The following is a 12,207-nucleotide window of genomic DNA, read 5'->3' on the forward strand; positions in this document are numbered from 1 at the left end:
CGGATATGATCAAGCCTGATAGAGACTTACACCTGATAAGGCTGGCAGCATTACAGCAAACATCATCCAATTAGGCCTTCTGACACTTCTTCCCGCTCCAGTAGCATGTCCAAAGTGTACTATTCTGAAATAGCGGTCTATTAGATTTTTCACAACGCAGTTAAACACAACGGTGTAAGTTTTAAACTGCTAGTATTATACACGGTATATAGCATCCGCCACCTTGGCAACCTGCCACATCTCCTTGACATCGTGCACGCGCACGATATCCGCTCCACCAGCAATACTGGCCGTGACAGTCGCCGCGGTGCCCCAAGTGCGCTCGCTCGCCTTCTCCACGCCCGTAAGCCGGCCAATGAATCTCTTCCGACTCGGCCCCATCAACCAGGGGAAGTACTCTAGTCCTTCGATACCGGTGCGGAACTGCCGCAGATCGCGCAGGATGGCCAGATCATGCGGCATATTCTTGGCGAATCCGAGGCCCGGGTCGAGGATGATGCGCCAGCGGCGGATACCGGCTGCTTCGGCGGCGGCGACGCGCGCGCGGAGCTCGGCGCCGACGTCGTGGACGATGCCGTTCGGGTAGTCTGTTAGCTTGGTCATTGTGGACGGGGTGCCGCGCATGTGCATGAGGATGACGGCTTTGCCGGTGCGGGCCATGGTGGGGAGCATTTCCGGGTCGAGGGTGCCGGCGGAGACGTCGTTGATGATGTCTGCGCCGGCGGCGCAGGCCTCCTCGGCTACTTTGGCGCGGTAGGTGTCGATGCTGATGGCGATGTTGTTGGCTTCGGGGATGGAGGTGCGGATGTGTCGTATTACTGGGATGACTCGGGCTAGCTCTTCGGCCTCGCCGACTGGGGCTGAACCTGGCCGGGTGCTTTCGCCGCCGATGTCGATGATGGTTGCGCCGGCTTTGATGAGGAAGCGGACGGTCTCGGTGAGGGCGGAGAGATCCTGCGAGAAATGCTTGCCGCCGTCGGAGAAAGAATCAGGGGTCACGTTGAGGATGGCCATGATGTGAGTTCCACGTTTGGGATCTGTTGAGCGCAGTGGTGGGAAATGCGGGGATATGTGAGTGGTGGCCACTGGCACTGGCTCTGGAGGCGGAAGTGACTTCAAGTAGGATAGATAGCTCCTATTCTTTCCGGGAATAGGTGGTAACTCATGAGGAATAAGCCTATTCATTATCCATGAGTCTCTGATGCAGGGGCAAGCTACGTTCGTTCGTCGCAATACTCACTGGCAAAGGGGGCGGAGGACAAAATCCCGTTCCAGCATCAACTTGTGTGGGATGTTGAGTCGCTCGTGGGAAAACACTTCTTGGTCATAGAGGAGAATATCCAGATCAATGGACCGTGGGCCTTTATCAATAAGCTTCTTCCGCCCGAGAGCCAGCTCGATTGATTGTAGTGTGTCCAACAATTCGAGGGGTCCCAAGCTGGTTTCCACCTGTCAAAGACAGTCAATAGATGGCCCCGAAGCATGTTTGGATTAACTGACCTCACAAACACCATTCATGAAAGGGTCTTGATCAAGAACATACATTGGCGCAGTCTCAAAAAGAGAGCTCGTTCTCTTGACCCTGATATGAGCCCTCTCCATCTCCTTGCAAGCTTTTTCAATCATTTCAACCCGCTCCCCCACATTGCTCCCAAGAGCAATGTAGGCCCGGTGCATAGGAGGACTATCTTGGTTCATCCCGGCATTAAATGCATTCCTATGAGCGGTAGAGAAACATTGGTGTTGATACACGTGCTTTAAAGACACATTCTTGATGTTCTCGGTGTTCAAGTTAGGCAAGTTTCGCTTATGAAGATAGCTAGGTGTCGGCAACCCTGGAAAACGGTTATTAGCCTCGAAAGCTACACCGGACGGATCAGAGGCCACAAAGGACTCTCAGTCACAATACCGAGTGAGCGCGGACGGTTCATGGACTTATATCTCAGATACATACTTGAATTGGAAGAAGATAGAAATCTATGGTCTAAGGTTAGACTATATTGGCACAGCATAATAAACATAATACTCGGAGGAAACAAAAAACCTGCCTCTTCGTTTGACTATGATGAGATCTTATACAGTCTGGCATACAAACTGTCCCCGACGATTCGTTCGATGTTTGTGGTAGACTGGACAGCAACAGGCGCACACCGGAAGACTGCCGCAGAGGAGAGCTACAAGCAGCGGACCTTAGTGATACAGCACTAGAATGCCAGCTAACAGCCGAGCAATGTCTCATGCTGCCTGGCCAAAACACCACAAGATGCCGCTGCGTTACGATGCTCGAGTACCTGAAGAATCATACGTCACGACGGTGAAGTCGCAGCTGCTCAGCTTCAGGAAGTCACGTGGAAGCTGTCATCTTTCATGCCTCAGGCATGAATAAATAAAGTGTGATGCCTGAGATATATGGCATGAAGTTCTCGTAACTAAACCCCACCCATTTAGTCAGCGGCAGGCTTGGCTTTCGGCATTAAAGCGCATATGCTCGGCCATAGAGCGGAGAGAGCGGAGAGAGAGGTACACGTTGACAGGCGCGCCCTGTTCAGCCGAGGCTCGTGCTAGCAGATCATGCTATCGCTTCTCCTCTCCTCGGTTCCCCGGCTTATTCTTGCTCTTCTCCAGATTCTCCTTCTTAATATTAGAGTTGCGCCGTTGATACCCTCCACTTTCTCCAGATCATCTCCTCTTGTCTATCATCCTTGATCTCTATCTTTGTATTCCCGTTGTTTCCTCTACCATCCGAGTTCACCTGTCCCCATCTCCAACCATGGCTTCTCCTCGTAAGCTTCACTGTCCCCAGATCAGCCCACGTCAGGATTGAACCGTTGGACATTACAAAATTACTTCGCTATGACTTTGAAAGAATTTCGTGCTAACGTATTGTCTCTTCCATAGAGCAAATCCGTACTACCCTCACCGATCTGCTCAAGATCAACCACCCCGTCCTGCTGGCAGGTATGAATGTGGCCGCTGGTCCCAAGTTGGCCGCCGCCGTCACCAATGCTGGTGGCCTGGGTGTTATCGGTGGCGTCGGCTACACACCTGAGATGCTCCGTGAACAGATCGCAGAGCTGAAGAGCTTCCTGCACGACAAGAACGCACCTTTCGGTGTTGACCTTCTTCTTCCTCAGGTTGGAGGAAGCGCTCGCAAGACGAAGTCAGAACTCCTTCCTTTGCATACAAAAAGTTCATATTGGGACCCAGGATGCTGACACAGCATTATCTAGCTACGACTACACCAAGGGCAAGCTTAACGAGCTGGTTGATATCATCATTCAGGAAGGCGCCAAGCTCTTCGTATCCGCTGTCGGTGTGCCTCCCAAGCAAGTCGTGGAAAGACTTCACGCCGCTGGTATCCTTTACATGAACATGATTGGTCACCCCAAGCATGTTCAGAAGGCCCTTGATGCCGGTGCCGACATCATCTGCGCTCAGGGTGGTGAGGGTGGTGGTCACACAGGTGATGTGCCTACCACCATTCTCATCCCTACTGTTGCCAAGCTGTGCCAGGGCAAGAAGAGCCCTATGACTGGCCAGCCCGTGCAGGTTGTTGCTGCTGGTGGTCTGTTCAATGGCAACTCTCTCGCTGCTGCTCTGATGCTGGGTGCCTCCGCTGTCTGGATTGGTACCCGCTTTATCCTCGCTGATGAGGCCGGCGCTCCTGTTGCTCACCAGGAGGCCGTGCGCACCGCCGGTTTTGAGGACAACGTTCGCACCATCATCTTCACTGTAAGTTCAGATCCTTGAATGCAGGTCTGGGTATGGTCAAGCTAACATGTACCAGGGTCGTCCCATGCGTGTCCGTAACAACGCATACATTCAGAACTGGGAGGAGAACCGCCGAGAGGAGATGAAGGAGCTCACATCCAAGGGAGTCATCCCTGTCGAGCACGATTTCGAGAACCTCGGCGACGATGTTGATGACGAGACTCTGGACAACGCTCGCCCGTTCCTGATGGGTAAGGTTTCCGCTGTGGTTTCGGAGAAGAAGCCCGCCAAGGCTATCGTCGACGAGATCGTCTCGGACGCTGCTGCTCTCTTGAAGCAGGGTAACAGGATGCTTGCCAAGCTGTAGATTTCTTTTATTTTCTCGTACATAGCACACTATACCTCATGCCTTTTCGTGTATGGATAAGGTCCAGCTCATAGAATTGTGGGCGGGATGATTGATTCTGCATTGACTACCCAAAATTGGAGCGATTATTCTCAAGCCTATTACCTGAAGCGTATGGGGTTCTTGAAAAAAAGTAGCGACGACTTTCGAAGGCAAGACGTAAGGTAGATTCTACCATTAGCCTAGCGGGCAGATGGTATGGGGCAATTTCCCTCGAATATTCCACTCTGGAGTACTCTGTGATTTGTACTCATTACTAATACTCACTCGTCACAATTGGCTAAGGTATCCTCGACTCGGCGAAGGTGTACACTTCCCTAATTTAGAACCCCATGTCTCAAGCCTAGAGCTTCCAAATGCTCAAACTGGAATTACGAATCAGTCACCGACAACAGCAACACCTCAATCACTGAATTAAGATCCAGCAGAAGATCAAGGCATGTGTTTAACCTATACCATCACTCGCTTAGAACATCCGTAAATGAAACCAGGCATGCCAACGAAGCAAGGTAGATAAGGATACAGTGCACAACTGCATAACGAAACGACTGGTAAGGTGCATTGATTGTTTACATCCCGAATTCCGACTCGGTATCCATTCCATTCGGTTCGGCTTTGCGCGGTTTTCGCTTTTGCCGGCCGATGGGTAAGCTGAGGAGCCCTAAGGTACGGAATTATGGGTCGTGAGTGGGGACTGGGGGCCGTCTGTATTGATTTATGAATAACCAGTGGAATCGTCAAGTCACCATATCGTGACTAGACAGATGCACTGTCTTCTGCTTGAACTTGAGTTAATGGATCATTGATCCTGGATGATGTATGTAGACTTCCCTGCAGACTTCGAATGTTTTTTTTTGCGTTAGAAGTCAGTGCATATATCAGACTCTCAATTCGTAGAGTGGTGGAGAGCTCCCGTTTCTTACTGACTCTAGCCAAACCTGTTGGGAGTACCTGACCTCCTGTAGATGACATGGGCGCTCTGGTTCCTCCAAGGAGCATTAAGACTGTATATACATGGTCGCCCATGGGGGATAATGACGTTCGCCATCGAACTGCGGCGGCTAAGGACAGGCCGGGGCAGCGTGTGAGCGTTAAGGCTGAGTCTCGAGGCCGATATGGCAGACACGCTGAACCTTCATCGGATCTTGAGGATAAGTCTATGCTGTGTGAGAGCTGGAAGGTGCAAAATTTGTTGAAAAGAGTGAAACCGGAGGTCCTTCTGGTTCAGCCTGTAGAAACCAATCAATGTTGAGAGGCGACTCGCTAATAGGTATGAATGAGAGCCAAAGAGCTCACCGCAAGATGACTACCGTGATCTGTAACAAGCGATAATATCACTCATTGACTAACATGATGAGTGCGTTCTTGTTTCAACCTCAAGACAGTCACAAGGCTCGATGAGATATTGATGGCAGCCCTTTCATCAATACCCAATGAATGCCATCTCAGAGATTAATCGCAGTTTGCGCTAATGCACGTTTCTGAAGCAAAGCATATGTCGCTTAGACTTTGCCTGCGTCAGATGATAGATCAGAGATATCCTAATAAGCATAAATGGAGGCCGGCGATCACCGCGATCCCAGAAATAAAGGACGTAGGTTTCCGAGACCATTTAGCTTGCACAAACCCCTCAATGCTGGGGTAGAAATCTGGGGAACGAATGATGGCAGATCGAGATGGATGGAACCGTGATATGCCAAGACCATATAGTATTGACAAACGATCCTATCGCTGTAACAGGCTTCAAATCTCGGCGAGTGATGACGCACATGTTAATGAAAATGGTTACCAACTATGCTACCATCCTCATCAGTTACGAAGTCTATTGCAGATCGTATATGCGGAGCAGCATAGTCTAGATAACGCAGAGAATTGCCAAGGAGAAGGTCCGAACGGTCGGCGTCAGCCGTGCTCTGGATGATAACGACAAGGAAGCACGTCAATCTTCCGAGGTAAGATGCTCTTCGATAACAGGGATAGATAACGTGCTTTTCATAAGGGGTTCAAGAGATGATCATAATTATCAGGTACAATTTAGCGACTTTGTTATCATCGTTAGTACGGGGTACCTACCTCTCTATGTCTTTCCCTAGCGTCCGGAATGTCGAGGTACCTATCAGCAAAGGAGACCTTATCAGCATTTCTCTTACCACTCGTGGTCCAGGTGGGGTTTAGATAATGGAATATCCAATGAAACTGCTATATATTTTGATCCACCGTAAGCCCAGGCGACGCTAATTTTGCTTAGCGATGGTGTGTCGAGAAACTGCAAGGTATGATTGGTGTAAATGAAGGCTTGCGCCCTTTGTTTCTGGAACGAAAGCGGGGACCCGAAACTGTTTTCGAAACAAGAAAAAAATGCTTAACCAGCGATTTCCTGCAGGACACGCGACTGGGATTTCCGGCCACTCAGTCGAACGCGGTTGTGGAGTCTGCCCAGCGGATGTGACGGCTGGTCTTCGGTCTCGTTACCAAATTGGACCTCTAGTGAAGCGTTATCGTGAGTGCTTCTTGGTAAGATCTTGTCTCACGGTGGGCCCCGGGAGGATTGAGAGCTGCGTAGGCCAAACCCTGTGTGGGAAAGATTTTTATCTGAGCACGCGAAACCAGTACCTATATTAATCGGCTCTTGCCCCATCCTCTGTCAGAGAAAAAAAAAGAGGAAAAGAAAAAAGAGAAAGATGTGGTCGCCCTCCTCTCTCTTTCTCACCTTACCTGGTCGTTGAGCTTGTAGAGCTCTTCCCGTTACTCTTATCATTAACTTCATTTCTCCTCCTTAAGTGGTGGGGATTGACTCAGTTGATTAAACCCCGTTGAGACACGGTACAGTCGCACCAACTCCATCATAATGTTCGGTGGTGTTGAGCACGACCTTGAGAAAGCTCCCCAGGTGGAGAAGAGGCCTTTCGACAGTAGCAGCGATGGTGCTGTGCCTGGGGAAACCTTTGTATATGGCAATTCGTGGTACGCCAGGCTGCAACGGCTGGCCGGAAAGCTCAACATTGAGCAGCGAGGTATAGAACGTGTACCGGCCGATGAACGGACGGACACGTCATATCTCAACATTGGCAGCATGGTGTGTTCCTGATTGCAATTGTTCATGGCTTGCCAGCTCCGGGCTGGTACCGCTGGGCCGATGTCCTAAACTGACTCAACATAGTGGCTGGCGGCCAACATGGTGGTCAGTTCCTTCGCCATTGGCGTCCTCGGAAAGTCGCTCTTCTATCTCGGCTTCGTTGATGCGATTCTCACCTGCCTCTTCTTCAATCTATTGGGTGTCTTGACCGTTTGCTTCTTCTCCTGCTTCGGTGCTGCCTTTGGGTTACGACAGATGGTGCTTTCGAGGTTCTGGTTCGGCTGGTGGCCCACCAAGTTCAGTATGTATTTTGGCATACTTTCACTTCTTGCCATCTCAAAGTTAACGGATGCTAATATCCTCGTTCCTTCAGTTGCTATTTTGAATGTGCTCGCTTGTGTGGGCTGGTCCGCTGCCAACGCCATCGTCGGCGCTCAGCTCATCAATGCCGTGAACGGCGACGTCCCCGGATTCGCTGGCATTCTGATCATTGCTTTTTGCACATTTCTCATCACATTCGCTGGGTACAAGGTTGTGCATGCCTATGAATACTGGAGTTGGATTCCCACCTTCATCGTGTTCATGATTGTTCTCGGTACCTTCGCCCACTCGGGAGACTTCAGGAACCTCCCGATGGAAGTTGGAACATCAGAAATGGGCGGTGTTTTGTCCTTTGGTTCAACCGTGTACGGTTTCGCTACTGGATGGACCAGCTACGCCGCCGATTATACTGTGTACCAGCCCGCTAATCGGAGTCGTCGCAAGATATTTCTCTCCGCCTGGATTGGCCTCATAATTCCGCTTCTGTTCTGCCAGATGCTGGGAATCGCGGTCATGACCGCTACAGGAATCGACGATGGCAATAACAAGTATCAGATGGGCTACAACGCCTCCGGAAACGGAGGCTTGTTGAATGCTGTGCTTGAGCCTCTTGGCGGATTCGGTAAATTCTGTCTGGTGATCCTTGCACTCTCCATCATTGCAAACAACTGCCCGAACATCTATTCGGTGGCCTTGACTCTTCAGGTTCTAAGCCGCTACTCCCAGCGCGTACCCCGATTCGTCTGGGTTTTCCTTGGCTCCTGTGCCTCTGTGGCTATTGCCATTCCCGGATACTCTCACTTTGAGACTGTATTGGAGAATTTCATGAACTTCATTGCGTACTGGTTGTCCATTTACTCTGGCATTGCACTTACCGACCATTTCCTCTTCAAGCGTGGATTTGGTGGATATCGGCCTGAGCTTTACGACAAGCGCGACAAGCTTCCTCTTGGAATCGCTGCCTCCATTGCCTTTGGATTCGGCGTGGCTGGTATGATCACTGGTATGAGCCAATCATGGTGGGTCGGACCCATTGCTCTACATGCCGGTAAGGCTCCATTCGGCGGCGACGTTGGTTTTGAGCTGGGATTCGCTTTCTCGGCTGTGATGTATGCCGTCCTGAGACCTATCGAGATAAAGATTTTCGGTCGGTAATGCCAGTGATGCACTTACTGATAAGAGAGTACGGTTGTCGTGTTTTATCACTTGGTCTTGTTTGCGACCGTGAATCATAGGATACTGGTTTTCATGTATATAGGTGCAACTAATTTTCACGCTGATAGTTTATAGCGTCTCAGAGAAATGCATGTCTCGACAGAATGTTGTTGCTTCGAGAGTAGGTCCTTGCATAGGAGGATGTAGTTCGTTCTTGGTCTGCCTCGTTGTAGATATCCATGCATTGTCACGCCGGAGGCACCGGCACATCATGCATATTCTCAGGCTCGTTGCCTTTTTGACGTTCCTAGCAACCAAGTGCTGGTGGTCTGCCGGTACCATGTATATAGTGTTTGCTTCCCAATCGAAGTGAAAAATCGTTGACCAACTTGAAGAGAGTTGTCCATGGTCTTCGAACAGCCATGGTGCATGGTTAGCTAGTAATACCAAGCCACATTTGTGTCATCAAAGACAAGGATTGGCAAGGAGGCAGTATCTTGAAAGAATTCACTAAAGTACTTTCAACCTTGCCTCGAAACCAACTAAGTTAAGATGCACTGACGACGCATTGAAGTTGAAAACATACCTGGTTGTTGTAGTGGAACGAGTCAACTATAAGCCACGTGACTCTCGTTCCTGGACACTAGCCACAGCGGACGTGCCACAGATTTTGCGCCACCCCGAACAAATCCACAACGGATTCGCCTTTCGTGGAAATCAAAGAAATTCAGCAAACAGACATCAAGTCACCACATATCACACAAAATGTCCAGACTAGGAAAGTGAGTATACCTGTCTAAACGCTTTTGACTCCGGCCTTGATTCTGACTGTAAATTTTCATTTTTTCCAGCCGCGCCGCCGACTGGGCCGACGACGAGGAGTTCGATGACCCCTCCGCGCTCCCCGCGCAACAAGTCACGACGAACAAAGATGGCACAAAGACCGTTGTTTCGTACCGCTTCAACGACGAGGGCAAGAAGGTCAAGGTCACCCGCCGGATCAAGACGACCGTGGTGAGGGAGCACGTCAACCCGCAGGTCGCGGAGCGCCGGTCGTGGGCCAAGTTCGGGCTCGAGAAGGGCCACGCGGCCGGCCCTCGTTCGACACCACCTCCGTCGGCGAGAACATCATCTTCAGACCCAGTGTGAACTGGCGGGCTCAGGCTGCGGAGGCTGAGAAGGCCGGCCCCGAGAAGGGCAGCATCAAGGACCAGCTCAAGGACAAGAAGGTCAAGTGTCGTATTTGCAGCGGAGAGCATTTCACTGCTCGTTGTCCGTTCAAGGATACCATGGCGCCTGTCGACGAGACCGCTGCGGCTGGTGCTGAGCCCGGCGCTGAGGATGTCCCCGCTGCGGGTGGCCTTGGTGCTGGAAGCTCGAGCTACGTGCCTCCTCACCTGCGGAAAGGTGCTGCTGCTGGTGGCGAGAGAATGGCTGGCAAGTACGAGAAGGACGATCTGGCGACTCTGAGAGTTACAAACGTGAGTTTTGCCTTCCACCCGTCTGCTCTACGTCCCAGCATCATCTTTGGAATAAATGCTGATTTTACGTTCTATAGGTGAGCGAGTTGGCAGAGGAATCAGAGCTTCGGGATTTGTTCGAGCGTTTTGGTCGCGTCACCAGAGTCTTCCTTGCCAGAGACAGAGAAACCCAGAGAGCCAAGGGCTTCGCTTTCATCAGCTTTGCAGATCGGACCGATGCTGCACGTGCTTGCGAAAAAATGGATGGCTGTACGTTTTCGTCCTCTCTCGCCTCGTCTTTTGTTTTATCTTGCGAAATACAGTCGCTAATATCTTTCCTCCTCTGCAGTTGGTTACCGTCATTTGATTCTCCGCGTCGAGTTCGCAAAGAGGACGACTTAGATGCTTGCTTCCTGATTTCGTTTCACGGCACCTGCGTGTTTTCGTCAGGCAGAGCTCGCTTCATGACTAGAGATCTTCCTCCTTTTTCTTTGTACTGTATGACTCGGTCGATAATGATGATTATAAAAAGACATGCGTCGTGTGGTTTGCTTGCTCGAGGCGCGTGGTCATTGGATACAAAGAAAAGCTATCGTTTCAGAGGGTTTATATTTTCATCACCATTCTCATCTGAATGGAAGCGTACAAAAATGAAAAAAGACGTCATAGTCTCTAATCCTGAAGTAGAAATCATCTTTTAGCATGACCAGGATGTACTACGCAATGTAGACGGCCCTGCTCCTTTGGTCCTTTGCTCACGACGAGGGGGACTCGCACTGTGGAGGAGGCAGCGGCTATTATGTTGCAAGCTTTCTGCAACATCAGAGCGGGTGTTTCTTTCACTGTAGGTGGAAGTACCTGGGAAGGAAGTGAAGGCCATTGTGAACTCCACTCCTGTATGTTGAACTATAATATTGAATGGGGAAGGATATTGCAAGCAGACTGGAGTAAACTCAAATGCTAAGCAAGCTTGGGTACTATGCTCCACCCGTCTAGAATGACAGTTGTTGTGTTCCATCGAACGAGGTACTGCCGCCACGACTGCTGCAGCAGCTAGTCAGCGTATGTTTGAATCTTGGCAAGAAAGAGCTCAAGGACTCTCCTTTGTCCAGTAAAGAACAAGGACAGATTGGTCTAGATAGGGAGCATAACTTGATTGGCGCGGATCTTGTGAAGCCGACACCTCGCTCAATGAGCAATGACCCGAAGGGGCAAGCAGTCTTGTCAGAAGCTTTGATAACAGAAAGCGAATAGATTGCGCCCATCAGAGACTGAAAGGGTCAACAGCGTTGCATCGAAGTTTCATCCGAGAGTGACACCAATGCATTGTGGAGTGCAGTATGTATAGCTCAGATCAACATCTGTCTCTCTGGAACTAACGGTCAGGAGTATCATCCAATGAGTTTGGTCTTCCACACCTGTTACATTGCAGACGAAGCTTGTCATCAGGGTTGCTAGGTAGTTGACAATGCTAACGTTCGTACCATCGACATAACCATGACGGTCTGAGACACGATTCTGAGCAGGTTTTCGAGCAGAGTGTCGCACAACATTAGCGCTTCTGGGACAGGCGGCCTTCTTCCAAAGAGCGGAGGTTCTGGAGTCTCGCGGGAGTCGGCATATCGGCCCCTAGAATGATCTTTAGTGTCCACTCCATCCAATCGGTGTCAAGAATGTCGACTCAAGTATCATGGCTTGCTCTTTGTCCTAGCCATACGCGAGCGAAACCGCCGTATCGTACACTGACACAGTTAGCTTCAAGGAAAGTCTCGAATCTGCTTGGCGAGAGCACTCGAAAGGACCAGTCTACAAACCTAAATCTCATCGGCTGTTCGATTTCCGGTCTCCGGGAATACGTAGATCATCCAGTAGGCTCGTTGACTATGCCGATTGCCCCAGCCATGAGAGGAGCTTATGAAAGGGTGCGTCATCTCGGTTTGGAGTCCTTTAGCTCCAAGCACCGAATGATTTAGTGGTGGGTCTGTCGGTCAAATCTACTTGCATCAGAGGGCTTCGTACTCTGGTAGCACCTGACTACTTCATGTTGCACGAGACGTATTGGGCTTAGGCAATGCATA

The 12,207-nt window shown here is 50.4% G+C and overlaps 4 protein-coding genes across 4 annotated transcripts; 3 read left to right on the forward strand and 1 right to left on the reverse strand.

The window, feature by feature from the left end:
- Positions 1–46: 46 nt before the first annotated feature.
- On the reverse strand, positions 47–1,780 carry P174DRAFT_29736 (folic acid synthesis protein). Its single transcript, XM_024821613.1, has 3 exons — positions 1,501–1,780; positions 1,241–1,449; positions 47–1,177 (listed from the first exon to the last, which is right to left on the reverse strand). The coding sequence occupies exons 1-3, from the start codon at positions 1,696–1,698 to the stop codon at positions 196–198; spliced, it is 1,389 nt and encodes a 462-aa protein (XP_024687395.1). The 5' UTR covers positions 1,699–1,780; the 3' UTR covers positions 47–195.
- A 912-nt stretch (positions 1,781–2,692) lies between these two features.
- On the forward strand, positions 2,693–4,281 carry P174DRAFT_437224 (nitronate monooxygenase). The gene is made up of 3 exons (XM_024826231.1): positions 2,693–3,160; positions 3,231–3,732; positions 3,788–4,281. The coding sequence occupies exons 1-3, from the start codon at positions 2,961–2,963 to the stop codon at positions 4,076–4,078; spliced, it is 993 nt and encodes a 330-aa protein (XP_024687396.1). The 5' UTR covers positions 2,693–2,960; the 3' UTR covers positions 4,079–4,281.
- A 2,684-nt stretch (positions 4,282–6,965) lies between these two features.
- Positions 6,966–9,151, forward strand: P174DRAFT_447383 (cytosine permease; the record flags this gene model as incomplete). The annotated part of the gene is made up of 3 exons (XM_024828661.1): positions 6,966–7,193; positions 7,278–7,494; positions 7,567–9,151. 3 exons carry the CDS (start codon positions 6,966–6,968, stop codon positions 8,667–8,669), a joined length of 1,548 nt encoding a protein of 515 aa, XP_024687397.1. The 3' UTR covers positions 8,670–9,151.
- Positions 9,152–9,434: 283 nt separating this feature from the next.
- On the forward strand, positions 9,435–10,800 carry tif35 (translation initiation factor eIF3 core subunit g; the record flags this gene model as incomplete). The annotated part of the gene is made up of 5 exons (XM_024828662.1): positions 9,435–9,451; positions 9,521–9,784; positions 9,808–10,150; positions 10,228–10,399; positions 10,479–10,800. 5 exons carry the CDS (start codon positions 9,435–9,437, stop codon positions 10,529–10,531), a joined length of 849 nt encoding a protein of 282 aa, XP_024687398.1. The 3' UTR covers positions 10,532–10,800.
- Between the last annotated feature and the right edge of the window lie 1,407 nt (positions 10,801–12,207).

This window comes from Aspergillus novofumigatus (genome assembly GCF_002847465.1).
Source record: "Aspergillus novofumigatus IBT 16806 chromosome Unknown P174scaffold_1, whole genome shotgun sequence".
Taxonomy (NCBI): Eukaryota; Fungi; Ascomycota; class Eurotiomycetes; order Eurotiales; family Aspergillaceae; genus Aspergillus; species Aspergillus novofumigatus.

Excerpts from the sequence above, each read along its gene's own strand:
- P174DRAFT_29736 (XM_024821613.1), bottom strand. The coding sequence starts at position 1,698 with ATGAACCAAGATAGTCCTCCTATGCACCGGGCCTACATTGCTCTTGGG. Across the intron at positions 1,450-1,500 it reads TCATGAATGGTGTTTGTGAG|GTGGAAACCAGCTTGGGACC; the intron begins GTCAGTTAATCC and ends TGTCTTTGACAG. Across the intron at positions 1,178-1,240 it reads GTCCTCCGCCCCCTTTGCCA|GCTTATTCCTCATGAGTTAC; the intron begins GTGAGTATTGCG and ends GATAATGAATAG.
- P174DRAFT_437224 (XM_024826231.1), top strand. The coding sequence starts at position 2,961 with ATGAATGTGGCCGCTGGTCCCAAGTTGGCCGCCGCCGTCACCAATGCT. Across the intron at positions 3,161-3,230 it reads GGAAGCGCTCGCAAGACGAA|CTACGACTACACCAAGGGCA; the intron begins GTCAGAACTCCT and ends AGCATTATCTAG. Across the intron at positions 3,733-3,787 it reads TTCGCACCATCATCTTCACT|GGTCGTCCCATGCGTGTCCG; the intron begins GTAAGTTCAGAT and ends AACATGTACCAG.